At 47.4% G+C, this 15,511-nt stretch overlaps 1 protein-coding gene across 1 annotated transcript in view; it reads left to right on the forward strand.

The window, feature by feature from the left end:
* SHROOM3 (shroom family member 3) overlaps window positions 1–2,246 on the forward strand; it is a 214,306-nt gene extending 212,060 nt beyond the window's left edge. Inside the window, 1 exon segment of the mRNA XM_087723987.1 lies at window positions 1,609–2,246. Coding sequence (XP_087580113.1) covers window positions 1,609–1,950 — 342 coding nt within the window. The 3' untranslated portion in view covers window positions 1,951–2,246.
* The last annotated feature ends 13,265 nt before the right edge of the window (window positions 2,247–15,511 follow it).

Genomic DNA, 15,511 nt, shown 5'->3' on the forward strand with positions numbered 1-15,511 from the left:
CAGTCTAATGAATTGAACTAATTGTCTCCTGCAAACTCCACTCCCCTTTCGCTCCTCTTTTATTCCCTATGGGAGGGGCCATTCACCATCCACCTGTGGCTTTACTCCCGAGTCGGCCCTTGTTCCTTAGCTGTTCCCTTCTCCTGGCAGCTCTGCGCATGCGCACACTGGGAACAGGCTCCAGCTGTTCTTCTGCCCCACTGATGTCTGATTCTGATGCCAGCTGATAACTGCTAGACGGCTCTGGCCCACTCTCTGCCTCTGACGCAGAGCCCTCATCAGAGCCTTCCCCAGACTCCAGGACTGGCCCATTTTCAGGGGTGAAATCCTCCTGGTTCATCCGGGTTCGGCCAAACTGCTAGGGACAGTTGCTCCTGGTTCTGTGAACCGGTAGTAAAAGAAGAAAAAAAAAGGTGTGAGCTGGGCGATTGTGGGAAGCTCTCTCTTTTTTCTTTTTAAAGCATTTTTTCCTTGCCTATTCACCTGAACCAGCAGGGGGGGAAATGCTTTAAAAATTGAAAGAAAGTTGGCCACACCCACCCAGTCACATGACACACATACACCCCGCCAAGCCACGCCCACAGAACCAGTGGGCAAAAAAAATTAGATTTTTCACCACTGCCCATGTTCCGCCCCCCCCCCCCAATCCTCCTCACTGTCCGAGTCTTTTGCCAGGTCCATTGGCGGGCCATAAAAGCATAGGGCCGTGATGGTGAACCTATGGCAGACGAGCAGTGGTGGGTTACAGGCGGTACGCCCTGGGTCGGGTGTACCGGAGCCTGCCCGGAGCACCGGGAACCGTTCCGGTACGGTGCTCCAGAGGGCCCGCCTGTCCACCCACCCAAGCTCCTTACCTGTCCTCTAAGCTCTTTGGTGCTTATGCGCATGGTGCGTACAGCGCATGTGCAATGCTCCGCCGAGCAGCTGGAGCGTCGCACAGGCATCGCTGGCCGGTGAGACACATGCACGCGCTGCATGGACCGGTTGCAACAGGATCTGGAACCCACCACTGCACAGGTGCTACAGGTGGTACGTGGAGCCATTTCTGAGGGCATGTTAGGCGTTGTCCTGTCAGCTCTGCCTTGATTTTTGTCTGTTTTTTGTCCTCCGGAGGCTTCCCTAAACCCTCCGGAGGGCAAAAAACGGCCCAACGCGCAAACTGGAAGTTCAGGAACAGACTTCCGGTTTGCATGTTGGTCCGTTTTTCACCCTCCCCAGTCTCCTAGAAAACCTCTGCAGCCTGGGGAGGGCGAAAAACGGATCTACCGGGCCCACCGGAAGTTGGAAAACGGGTCTCTGTAGGGCCTCCTGGGAGGGTGGGGGAGGCCATTTTCACCCTCCCCAGGCTCCAAGAAAGCCATGTGCGCATGCGCAGGGCAGCAGGGGGGGAGGCGCAGCGGAGGCAGTAAATGATGGGGGAGAGAGGGCACGCAAGTTCGCGCAATCGCTTTCGTGCGCATGCTTTTGGCACTTGAGGCGAAAAAGGTTCGCTATCCCTGGCCTAGGGCTTCCGTTCTGGATATCTCCGGTCGCTACAGGTACCCCCATCCTGCCAGGGCTGCCATATTGAACCTTTCCTTTGTCTCTTTTCTTCTTCTCCTCTCCCAGGTGTCTCTGAACGAGAAGCGGAAGATGTTAGCCAGCCAGCATGAAGACGCCCGTGAGTTGAAGGAAAACCTGGACCGGCGAGAACGAGTGGTCTTGGACATCCTGTGCAGCTACCTCTCGGAGGATCAGCTCCAGGATTACCAGCACTTTGTGAAGATGAAATCGGGGCTGCTTATAGAACAGCGGGAGCTCGACGACAAGATCAAACTCGGGCAGGAACAACTGAAGTGCCTCTTGGAGAGCCTCCCCACGGAATTCTTCCTCGAGAGCAAAATGGCCGCCGAGCCTCCCGCCATCCCGAGGACCAACTCCGAGAACAGATCTACCCCGTCTTTCCTCTGACCTCCTCCCGATGAAGCTCACCTTAAAACGAACAAACGCCTGGCATTTATTTAATCAGAGACAAAAAAGGGTTTAACTTTCGAAATCGGAGGCGGATTTTCTTTTTGTTTTTCTCCTCTTTCTAATGAACGTAGGGAATTCATACCAGCCACGAAGACTCGACGTTCCTTTTTTTGTTGTTGTTGTCCCCGCCAAAGGCGCTTTTTCAAAAAGGCGGCTGGATTTTGTTTTTGTTTTTTCCTGAAGAGGTTTCGCTTCTCCTCCGAGGAGCTTCTTCAGTTCTGACTCAAGAAGCTGCTTGGATGAGAAGCAAAATTCAAGGAAAAACAACGTCCAGCTGCCTTTTTGAAAAAAAAGCACCTTTGGGACAACCATGATCTGGATGATTGAGAAGATCCATAGATACTTTTACTTTATTTTTTCCCTTCTATCTGCAATCACAGCAAATCTATCTGGAGCCCACGAGAAAGGACTGTCTTCTAATGGGTTCAAAATGACCCAGGAAGGAATGCCTTGTGACCTAGGAAGGACATTCACTTCCGACCGTTCTGAGTTCAAGTCGTGCCCGTTAAGGGGAGCGACCCTCTCCGAGCTCCAGATTAAATTATGAAGGATCTACAATAATGAAGCCTTAATTAAAATATCAGATGAGCTCCCTGCTGTGTCTTGAACAATATTTATATTTTTTAAAGCTATACGAGACGGAATTCTGTAAAGATTTTGTACATACACGCTACATTACTAACCGGTTGTTTGGATTCTACTTCAACAATGCGGGGAGGGTGGGGGGGGTGGTTTTAATTTTTAATTCGTGTGTGTGTGTTTGTGTGTGCGCGCGCGGGCGCTTAACAGCAACAAAAAGAAGCACCTCCCCCACCCCCACATAGGGGAGGGAGGAGCAACACCAGAGTTTGGAGCAGCTGTGTGGATGACTCTTAAAAGAACAGACCGAAAAAGCATTGGGATTCCTCGTGCGCACAACTATTGACACGCAATGAGTTTACCTTTGTGCTGATCGGCTCAAAAATGGGACGCCGATGCAGTTCTACGTTGGCAAAAGGAAAGAAGTTGGAAGCTCTCAGTTTTACGGTGGATGAGGAATCCCCTATTTTGGCATCGTGGGCCAGGAGTTACACGCTTACAAACATGAGAACTAACTTCCAGGTTCTGCAGATCCGTTCACGCTTCTCTGCACAGCCTGGTGCGCAGGGGAGGCCTCTCTGCCCATTTTTCTCCTCCCCCCCCTCTATGCTCAGCAGGATCCCATGAGGTTGGTGATCAAGATGCATATGCCTAGAGTGTCTCTCCGCCTACCATGCGCCAGGCAGGCGGGGCGGATGAGGCGGGAGGGAACCCCCCCCCCCATTGAACCTTCGCCGAAGGTACCCATAAGGGACTCGGGAATGTTTTTTTTGCACAGCAAAACACTGTCTTCCAAAAACTGCGGTGTGAGACCCAACCCAACACAGCACTTGTGCGAACCATACAACTCAGGAGTCGGCACGACACAGAAGCTTCTTCCTACATTTTCCCGCGTGACTTTGAAAAAAACAAAACAATAAAAGTCGTAACACGCGCCCACCTGCAAAGGGTCGGAGAATTTCTCGAGGTGTTTTTTTTTAAACTTTTTTCCTTCAAATCTCTCTCTCTATTTATAGTTTTATTTTTTTTAAAGAACAAAACAAAACCGTTGTTTTTAAACACCTAACCTCTTTGGCTTCAGCTGCCCGTAAAAAAACGATCCAAAACTAAGATAACGTAGCACAAGCGTTGGACGGATGAAGTTGACAGTCACACAGCCAACGGGATTTCCTCCCCCCCCCCCCCCCACTTCTTCTTCTTAGTTCAATCCGAAGGATTTCTTCCTAATTTATTCCAGCCGGGAAGTCATTTTCCGATTTTCTATATTTTGTATGCGCTCGGAGCCCTCTCTCTACAAGGCTCTACGCCACTTTAGATTTCAGGGTTTCCCAACGTTGGCCCCCTTTAAAGACGCGTGGACTTCAACTCCCAGAATTCCCCCAGCCAGCAAAGGAGTTGAAGTCCACGTGTCTTGAAAGTGGCCACGGTTGGGAAACCTAGTTCAGGGGTCTCCCGAACCTGGCAGCTTTAAGACTGGTGGGGGCTTCCAAATTCCCAGAATCCCTCCCGTCAGTGATCCTGGATGCAGAATTCTGGGAGTTGAAGTCCACAAGTCTTTAAAGCCATTTTGGAGAGCCCTGCTTTAGATGGATTCAAGGGATGTATGCGATAATCTCTATAAAGCGGCATCTGTTGCTGAAAGCTTTATGTTGGGCTATGACTGTAATAAAAAAAAGAAAACACGATGAAGATGAGGATGATAAAACAAATATTCCTACTAAATGATCTGTGGGGGAGGGAGGAATTCTGCCCCCCCTCCCCTTGGAAATCTTTCACCTCCACCTCAATTCTTCCTGCCTGCCCTTTTTAAGGACTTTTGGACCTCAAAAACCAGGTGGAGGGGAAAAGTTTTTAAAATGGCAAGGAGTGTAAAAAGAAAGAATGAGAAAGAAAGAGGAGGCAACGCCCTCCTTTATTGAGGTCTGTGAGCAGAAAACAGGATCCCTGACTCTGTTTCAGAATGTGTAGTTTCACTGAAGTAAAATGACTTTTAAAAAGAGAGAGAGAGAAAATTGGAATATATTTTAAGAGCGTTAATCCTGGATACTTTTATTTTTATAGCACCTATGTAAGAAGAGTCTCGATGTTATAAAGCAGTTAGTCTCTCATTTTTCTTTCTTTAAAAAAAACAGATTCTCCCTTGTTTGGGTCTGCACACTGCATTAAACCATGGTTTATTTAACCCCGGGTGGCTTGCTAAACCACAGCAACCACAGCTCCATATGTAATCATGCTACAAGCTATGGTTTATAAACCACAGGGGGTTAGATTTATGCAATACCGAAGGCCAATAACGGATTACATTAAGGTGTACTGTAACATGTGAACCTGGTTGATGTATTTTTCCCAAGATGGCTAAAAATATGCAAGTTCAACATTTGGCCAAATACAGAGAGTCGCTTTTGGGGTCCTCTGTGCTTGCTTGCTTGCAAACGTTTCATTACCAAACTATGTAACATCATCAATGCTGGTTAAGAATGGGGTTTACTCTCAGTTTATATAGCAATAGCAATAGCAGTTAGACTTATATACCGCTTCATAGGGCTTTCAGCCCTCTCTAAGCGGTTTACAGAGTCAGCATATTGCCCCCCAACAACAATCCGGGTCCTCATTTTACCCACCTCGGAAGGATGGAAGGCTGAGTCAACCTTGAGCCGCTGAGATTTGAACAGCCGAACTGCAGAACTGCAGTCAGCTGAAGTAGCCTGCAGTGCTGCATTTAACCACTGCGCCACCTCGACTCCCTTGTATGCCGTCGTTCACTCTGTGAATGTTATACCAAGAGGGTTTACATATTTGTATATAAACCGAGAACAAACCCACTCCTTTTAGCACAGATGACGTTACCTAGTTGGGCAATGAAACGTCTGCGGGAAAACAGAGAAGCCCAGAGAGCACCAAGGACCCCACAGTTGCACCCCGAGTTACAAATATGTCCTGTTATCAGTACGGAGATACCGCTGGCATCAGACGCATCCAGTAGAAGCTACTATAAATGATGACATTGATTACATACTACGCTTCTTTTGGCACGATGATGATGCATCCGATGTCATTGGCATGGGTTCCACCACAAAACCGCGTTCGGCTAAAGGGCGCTCGACGAAACCGCATAGCTGACGTCATCACAGCGCGACGAAAAAAGCACGCTGTAAACGCTAAGCCCAAAATTAACCCCTAAACCTAAACCTAACCCCCCTAAACCTAACACTAAACCTAAACCTAAACCTAACCCTTAACCTAACGCTAAACCTAATCCTAACCCTTAACCTAACCCTTAACCTAAACCTAAACCTAACCCTTACCTTAACTTGAATCGGCTTGCTTTCAAAGCGCTATTTAAAGCGCCCTTCTTTCTCCGCGCTCGCTGTTGTCGCCCTGTTGATGACGTCAGCGACGCGCTTTAATCGGGCGCGCTTTAATCGAGCGCGGTTTTGTCGTGCCACGATTGGCATGGACCCCACATACCCATAATTGGGACGTTCTCAGGTCTATCGGGATGGTATACACGTGTCTCCCATCCCTATCACGGTGGCCAAATTGTTTGATTTTATTTTACACCCGTAGCTCACCAAAACCTGTAACTTAAGACGGAGGAACTAAATTTGCACCTGTCTTGCTTCTTTTTTTTAAAAAAAAAATGGACCATACAACTCAAATGATGAAATGCTTCCATCTGGTGCTACCTTCATGTCTACCTGCTCCATGTCCAGATTCGATGCGCTGCTGCTCCAATCCTTTCATAAGAGGTCATTCCATCGCTTCATCAATGATCTGATCCATCCATCATGAATGCCTTGCTTGTTCCATCATTCTTTGTAGTACAAAGCGCTATTGGCTAAGCTCATGCTACAAACCAAAGTTAAAATCCCTGGTTTACCAATCAATGGCTAGCTAGGTTGACAGATGCGTTAACCCAAAATCAAGCCAACTGTGTTACAGCTTAGCACTATGTGAATTACCCAATCGATCGTTCGCAAAATTAGTCTTTCTCCACAATTCAGAACTCCCAGCCAGTGGGACACAGACACGGACAGATGATAGATAATCGTTCCATTTTATCGATATCAAGCAATATTGAACAATTGCAAATTGGCGATGACCACGAAATAAGTTGGGAGTCGCCAAACATGGCAACTTTAAGACTTGTGGACTTCAACTCCCAGAATTCTTCAGCCAGCATATCCACAAGTATTAAAGTTGTCAGATTTGGAGACTCCCTGAAATAAATAAATCCACCACATAGGCAGCATGAGCGCCTGTAATAGGGCAGGCCCCAATTTTGCATCATTTCAACCAGTGTTTTCTCAACTTTGCGAAACTTTTAAGGTGTGTTGGACTTCGACTCCCAGAATTCCCCAGCCAGCGTGAGGAATTCTGGGAGTTGAAGTCCACACACATTAAAAAAAAGTTCTCAATGGTGGAGAAACACTGGTTTAAACCCAGGGGTCACCAACCATTTTGGACCTCGGGGACCACCAAATTCCTAATTTTAAATCTCGGAGGACCACTAAAAAGAATTTTAAAAAATAAATAAATAGTATTTAGTGCAATATAAAAAGCGCAAATAATTTTTCTGCAGGCCGCCAGTTGATGACCACTGGTTTAAACCACATGAGCCATGCCTTGTACTGGATGTCCAATCTGGATTTAGGGATTTACTCAGGTCCACTCTAGCCCAGTTTAGTTCTTGGCCGGAAAAAGTCTCTCATTGAACTTCTGCTAAGTTTACAAGTTTTCCTGCAGAAGGAGATGAACCAAGAGCTTTGATGGCTCATTTTTTGGCAACTCCACAGCCTCGATACCCTTTGTACCTCGCTGAGGAACATATAATTAACAGCTTTTATGGGACCACAGCGGTTTGTCAAGAAAGGTGCTTTTGAAGAGGAAGGAAGATCTGGTTTTGAGCAGTACTTGTAATAATAATCCTCACATTTCGTAGCTTAGCCAGTTGTTCCTTATGAACTGGGATTTGTTCCTTGGGAACCACAATGCTCTGGCCGGAATAATTAAATCAAATTACACCCATGGAGCTTTGTGAGAACATTGGAGTTGAACAGATCAGGCACCTTTCAAGGATGTGACATTTAATTTCCAGAACTCTTAGAAATGGTTATGACCACAGAGGAATTCTTGGAATTGAAGTCCAGAGGCAGGGAGGTTAGAGAAGGGCCTTCTAAAACAAGGATCTCCAAGCTTGGCAACTTAATAGCAATAGCAGTTAGACTTATATACCGCTTCATAGGGCTTTCAGCCCTCTCTAAGCGGTTTACAGAGTCAGCATATTGCCCCCAACAACAATCTGGGTCCTCATTTTACCCACCTCGGAAGGATGGAAGGCTGAGTCAACCCTGAGCCGGTGAGATTTGAACAGCCGAACTGCAGAACTGCAGTCAGCTGAAGTAGCCTGCAGTGCTGCATTTAACCACTGTGCCACCTCGGCTCTTAATAGACTTTCAACTCCCAGAATTCCTCTGCTAGCCTCTTGGCTGCAGAATTCTGGGAGTTGAAGCCCACAAGTCTTTAAAGTTGCCAAAGTTGGTTACCCTTGTTTTTAAAGCTAGGAGCTTTGGCTCCCCAAATTCATCCAACATTTTTGTGCCATCCTGTCTTGAGAGTGGCATTTGGGGGCGGGGGGGCAGAAGAACAGTAACTTCCGGGAGTAAATAGTAGCACTGTCTCTTACGGCATTGAGAAACCATTGAGAAATGTTGGTTTAGCTCTTGGTAGCTTCACACAGGAGGAGGTGCAACAAGTCAGGAATCCTAACAACAGAAAATTACTCATCCTAGGGCAGGGTGTCCAACTTTGGCCATTTTGAGACTTGTGGATTTCAACCCTTGGAATTCTGCAGCCAGCATGGCCGGCTGGGGAATTCTGGAAATTGAAGCTCCTCCTTTCTTAGAGCTAACGTAGAAATTTGTCTTTCTGTATTTCTTCTGGAACAGCAGCTGAGCTGAAGTTGCTGGACTCCATATAGTTTTTCCCGAGTCCAAAGGGAGCAGTCTCAGGCCATGAGTTGGAGGTGGGATGTGTCTTGACCAGAGGTGGGTGTTACATACTACAACAATCAGTTTGCCCGAGCCGGTCCAAGATGAAATTCAGCAGGTTCTGACAGGTTCTGGAGAACCGGTAGCGGAAATTTTGAATAGTTTGGAGAACCGGTAGCAGAAATTTTGAGTAGTTCGGAGAACCGGTAGCAGAAATTTTGAGTAGTTCGGAGAACCGGTAGCAGAAATTTTGAGTAGTTCGGAAAACCAGTAGCGGAAATTATGAATATTTCGGAGAACCGGTAGCGGAAATTTTGAGTAGTTCAGAGAACCGGTAGCGGAAATTATGAATATTTTGGAGAACCGGTAGCAGAAATTTTGAGTAGTTCGGAAAACCGGTAGCGGAAATTATGAATATTTCGGAGAACCGGTAGCGGAAATTTTGAGTAGTTCAGAGAACCGGCAAATGCCACCTCTGGTTGGCCCCAGAGTGGGGTGGGAATGGAGATTTTGCAGTATCCTTCCCCTGCCACGCCTACCAAGCCCACCAAGCCACGCCCACAGAACCGGCAGTAAAAGAAATTAAATTTCATCACTTTCACACAAGTCTCTTTTTCGGAGATGGTGGTTTTCCAAAATTTGAGGATCTATGTCTTAAATCTTAAGTAGGGTCTGAGTCAGCCTTTGGCACACACCCTACTTGGAGAAAACCGAGCCCTGATCCTTGAAGCAATTTAATATTCAACTAACTAATGTTTGTCGGGGTTCCAAGTAACACCCCGCCCCCCAAACGAAAGAAGACTCCCAGGCTTGACGTTCCTCAAAGTTCCATTTTATTAGAGATGTCATATTGGCACATCTGGGGAAACCCGAATCTGAAAGCTTCCAGATTTTCCCCACCCAAGTGAAAGTTGCCCTCACCCATATCTCCATCACATGGTCTAATCAAGCACCGTCCCAATTGGAGATGCCTCCCAGTCACACCCTTCCAGGCGCAGGGCAAGGTGTCCTTGACTCTCTGAGAAAGGAATGTTATTTTGACTATATATCTGTACGCCATATAATCCCCCCCCTCTCCCGTTTTCTCACAGCAGTGAATGTGGCAGGCCTGGAGGCCCAATGCAAAAGATGGACCCTGTTCATGGACTACAAGATGAAGGGCACCACACATACCAGGGAAAGTCACGTTATTTTGCAAAGGTTTTCCATGCTAAAAAAAAAAAAAATGTTTTCCAATAAATAACCACTTAAGTCCCGATCTTGAATTCTAGTCTCCTCAGAAATTAATTCTTTGCAAAGAGGAAAAATCAACCATCTTCAAACCGTGATAAGCCTCTGCAGGCATGAAAAGGTTTGTGATTGATTCTGAAATCACCGAAGCTTTTATGCTTGCAAAGTTGAAGGACCTTCAGACTTTAAAGCAGAGGCCTTCAAGCTTGGCAACTTTAAGACTTGTGGACTTCAACTCCCAGAATTCTTCTCCAGCCAGCTGGAGAATTCTGGGAGTTGAAGTCCACAAGCCAGCTGGAGAATTCTGGGAGTTGAAGTCCACAAGTCTTGAAAGTTGCCAAGTTTGAAGGCCTCTGCTTCAGAGTTTCATCAACCTCCATAGACCATTTCAAACCGAGATGTTTGCTGCTATTTCAGAGTTATCCCCGGGGTGATGCATGTGACAGTTTAAAATGAGATAGCATGAGAAAAAAAATGTGTCTTCATTATCATGAATCTCCCCTTGTTGGTACAGAATGTTCTGGAATGATGATGTCTCTTTTTTTAAAAATAATAATAATGTTTGTGCACAAAATGAGTGAGGGCCACGTTTTGTAGCCAACCAATCAGATTTGCCAACACAAGTAGCCCTCGACTTTACAACCAGTTCGTTTAGTGACCGAAGGAACGACGGCACTGGGGAAAAGTTACTTACGACCACGTTTCACACTTACGACTGTGGTAGCATTCCCCGTGGCCACGTGATTTATATTGGCAACTGACTCACGATTATGACAGTTGGGATCCTCCTTTTTGCGACGTTCTGACAAGGAAAGTCAAATGAGGAGGCCAGATTCACTTAACAACCAGGTGACTAACAATTGCAGTGATTCGCTTAGCAACTGCTAAGGCAAGAAAGGTAAGACGGGGGCAAAAGTCACTGAAGACATTTCTCAGCCACATAAATTTTAGGTTCGGTTGTGGTCATAAGTTGAGGACTACCTATACAGGTGGTCCTCCACTTACAACCAACATGGAAACCAGAATGTCCCTCACTAAACAAGGCGGTTGTTAAATGAATTGTGCCCTATTCTACCAATCTCTTGCCCTAGCTCTTAAGTGAATCGCTGCAACTGTTAAGTCAGTGTTTCTCAACCTTGGCAACTTGAAGATGTCCGGACTTCAACTCCCAGAATTCCCCAGCCAGCATTCGCTGGCTGGGGAATTCTGGGAGTTGAAGTCCGGACATCTTCAAGTAGCCAAGGTTGAGAAACACTGTGTTAAGTGAATGTGATTGTTAAATGAGTCTGTGATTTTTACTTGTTTGGAAGCCAGCTGGGAAGGTTGCAAATGGCAATCACAAGAGCCTGCAACCCTCGTAAATACACAAGGTGCACAATTATTAGGCAAGTCGTATGCTTGAGGACTCGTTTTATTACTGAGCCCCTTCAGGGCTCTCGGGCATTCCAAAAATGTTAACAAACCCCATACCTGAATATTTAAGAAAGTAAAAAGTGAGGTTTTGGCTTTCTTAGGAGAATATGCGTGTACAATTATTGGGCAACTCTTAGTGTGCAGAATTATTATGCACGCCTTGATATAGGGCAAGGGTGTCAAACTCAAGGCCCGTGGCCGGATTCGGCACGCAGGGTGCTTAGATCTGGCACACGGTGCCTCTGCTAATGAAAATGGAGATGGGGGACCACACACCCCATTTTTGGCCGCGACAGCCTCCTGCAGCCCTCTGCTAGTGAAAATGGAGCTCGGGGGGGCATTCATGCCCACCCCAGCTGCCTTTTTGCTGGCAGAGGGTTGCAGGAGGCCACCCAGGCCGAAAATGGGGCACAGGGAAGGTGGCGTGGGCCTCAGGGACGTCCTTCCTTAGCCCTTGGCCACCACAGGTTCCCCCGGACACAAGTCCCGTGTCAAGGCCACACTCAATCGAGTTTGACACCTCTGATATAGGGTATCGATCTCCTTAGGCCAACCCCTCCCTCTTTACACAACTACACATCGCCTATACTGTTAGGTAAGCTCCCCATTGGGAGAGCAAGTGCGTTCAGAGAAGCGTTGTGAGAGTTGTGTTGGAGAACACACAAACCAGCATACAGAGACACTGCAGTTTAAATAGGCTTTTACTTTCGTGGAAATAGAGATATCAGAGTCCATCAAACAGTCCAAGTCATACACAGATACGACAGTCAGTCATCAATGTCTTTCAGTTAAGGGATAATCCAAATAACATACTCCATAATCATACAAACAGTGTGGTACTGAAAGTTTGCTAGCAGCTGCAAAACTTACAATAGCTCACAGCACTTTCTAACAGCCAGCTTCCAAAACACTCAGATCAGATCAGCCCAGCATCTAACAAACAGAGAGCTAGCAGTCACTCTGGCTCCCTCTTATGGCCGATTGAGGAAAACAGCAGCCAGTCACATTTTACAGCATGATTTAAAGAAACAGGTACAGCATAGCTATATGATTTATATATTGCCAACCCAACCGTTAGATTATATTCCTAACGTATTCGCATATATCCAGTCGGCATTCAAGTTTATGCAGGTGGAAAATACACATTAAAATGACGATAAGGTCAAAATACTCACTGGCCTAATAATTGTGCACCGACTGTCTATGCTGGTTGCCGAGCCCCCAAATTTTGACCCCATGACCGCGGGGATTGCCGTGTCAATTGTAACAGTCACTTTTTTTTCAGTGCCGTCGTAACTCTGAATATTCGCTAAAAGAATGGTTGTAAGTGAAGGGCTATCTGTAGCTACCATGCAGTTATGACTAGCCCATTAAAAAGGATATAGTCACCCACCTTTGCCTGCCTCCAGATGAGGGTGTTGTGACGTTACTGTGCCTCGCTTATGGATTGTTACAGGCGGATTGTGTCACCCTCTTCCCAAATACTTTCCTCCTGTATTTTTCCAGCTGTCCAATTTCCTGGTTGGGAGGAAAGTGGGGGGGAAGCGAAAAAAAAGCTTAACAACTTTATACACCCTTACGCAGTGTAAGGGGACTCGAAATGGTGCAGGAATAACACCAATGCCTTATCCTATTTATAACCGTTTCTGGCATTGTTCGCCAGAGACGATTCGGGTTGGTCCGAGGCCAAGAACGCCTGTTGACAAACCGTCGGCGAAAGGTTGAAAAGTTGAGCCACCCATTAAAAGTTCTGCCTGTTGATCTCGCTGGGTTGAGTGCTACACGCGGTGGTGAGGGTTGTTGCGGGGGGGGGAGTGAAACACCGTTTTCGTCTTGTATATGGATTGTTTGCCTGGCTAAAGGAAGAATGTGATTGTTTGCGAGGGTTACGTTGCGTCAGGGGGCATGATTATCGGGGGTGGGCGGAATTATGTTAAGAATGATCATTGGCAACTGGAGTGATGATGATGATGATGATGTCTTCTTGGAAACCATTAAAGATTTAAACGTTCTCTCCTCCCATTGTTTGTGGTGTACGTGTAAATTGACATTCGTTTCCTGCAAAGTTCACTTCTGGGATGGACGGTGCAGAGATACAGTAGTAGCTGCAAGAGAGATCTTGGATTGTCCTAGCGGACAATCACTTAATTATGAGTCAGCAGGATGGTTGGATGGCCGAAACAGACTGACTAGCCCAAAGTCACCAGGTCACGCTTTCATGCCTAAGGCGGGACTAGAATTCACCGTCCCCTGTTGATTGGCCCAAAGTCACCCAGCTGACTTTCATGCCTAAGGCGGGACTAGAACTCACCGTCCCCTGTTGATTGGCCCAAAGTCTCCCAGCTGTCTTTCATGCCTGTGGTGGGACTAGAACTCACCGTCCCCTGTTGATTGGCCCAAAGTCACCCAGCTGGCTTTCATGCCTAAGGCGGGATTAGAACTCACAGTCTCCTGTTGATTGGCCCAAAGTCACCCAGCTGACTTTCATGCCTAAGGTGGGACTAGAACTCACCGTCCCCTGTTGATTGGCCCAAAGTCACCCAGCTGGCTTTCATGCCTAAGGCGGGACTAGAATTCACCATCTCCTGGTGATTGGCCCAAAGTCACCCAGCTGGCTTTCATGCCTAAGGCGGGACTAGAATTCACCATCTCCTGGTGGTTGGCCCAAAGTCACCCAGCTGGCTTTCATGCCTAAGGCGGGATTAGAATTCACAGTCTCCTGTTGATTGGCCCAAAGTCACCCAGCTGACTTTCATGCCTAAGGTGGGACTAGAACTCACCATCCCCTGGTGATTGGCCCAAAGTCACCCAGCTGGCTTTCATGCCTAAGGCGGGACTAGAATTCACCATCTCCTGGTGATTGGCCCAAAGTCACCCAGCTGACTTTCATGCCTAAGGCGGGACTAGAATTCACCATCTCCTGGTGATTGGCCCAAAGTCACCCAGCTGGCTTTCATGCCTAAGGCGGGATTAGAACTCACCGTCCCCTGGTGATTGGCCCAAAGTCACCCAGCTGGCTTTCATGCCTAAGGCGGGACTAGAATTCACCATCTCCTGGTGATTGGCCCAAAGTCACCCAGCTGGCTTTCATGCCTAAGGCGGGACTAGAATTCACCATCTCCTGGTGATTGGCCCAAAGTCACCCAGCTGGCTTTCATGCCTGTGGTGGGACTAGAACTCACCGTCCCCTGTTGATTGGCCCAAAGGCACCCAGCTGACTTTCATGCCTAAGGCGGGACTAGAACTCACAGTCCCGTTGACTGGCCCAAAGGCACCCAGCTGGCTTTCATGCCTGAGGCGGGACTAGAACTCTCCGTTGCCTGGTGATTGGCCCAAAGTCACCCAGCTGTCTTTCATGCCTAAGGTGGGACTAGAATTCACCATCCCCTGATGATTGGCCCAAAGCCTTCCAGCTGTCTTTCATACCTAAGGCAGGACTAGAACTCACAGTCCCCAACTCTCTAGCCTGGTGCCTTACCACTGGCCCCCTATATCTCTAAATCAATGCTTCTAGAGAATTGCCATAAGAGACAAAGCAATAACTTGGAATTTTGTAATATTACCCACCAACTCTGACTGTTCTAACATTATGGAATGTTTAAAATTCGGTGTCTTCTGGAAAGTTATAAGCTCTGAGTGGTTGGTAGAGGGAGGCTTACTCCTGTACCCAGCCATTCCACAACCTGACTTTACACCCCACTTCTCATCCTGAAAAGCCAGATTACGTCGGCATTGGCATTGGCAGGGCACAGCCATTGGTGACACAGAAGGCAAATGCCGGAGAACGGATTTGTCCCTGTTCTCAGCCTGAAAGTATGTTGGGATTACTGGAGCCGGGGAAGGAAGCCGCCAGCTGTTTCCATTGAGTGGATTCAGTCAAGAGGCAGAAAATGGCTTTTGTGTCTAACGCCAGCTCCCTGTTTGAGCCCGGGACAGCTGCGGACAAGCCCCTCCCCACTGTTTCACCCACCTACCCCATCCTCTCCGCAAGCCGAGCCTTTGGCATGCCTACCAGATCCAGAAGGCAGCCTCGGAGCGAATGAAAGGAGCATTTGTTAGGCTGCCTTGTTGCACTTCCACAATTCCACTGTGTAGTTGACTTTTAACTACAGAGCGGTGTTATAGCTATTGTCTGCCTCAGCAGGCCCTAACCCATTCTGGCTTGACGGTCCAGCCGGGGGGGGGTGGGGATTCCCTGTCTCCCTGAAAATAAGACCTCCCTGCATAATAAGCCCAATCGGGCTTTTTGAGGGCATGCGCTAAAATAAGCCCTCCCCGAAAATGTT

This window comes from Thamnophis sirtalis, unplaced genomic scaffold, assembly GCF_051295495.1.
Source record: "Thamnophis sirtalis isolate CommonGarterSnake01/CBP01778 unplaced genomic scaffold, rThaSir2_p1.2 scaffold_10, whole genome shotgun sequence".
Classification (NCBI taxonomy): Eukaryota; Metazoa; Chordata; class Lepidosauria; order Squamata; family Natricidae; genus Thamnophis; species Thamnophis sirtalis.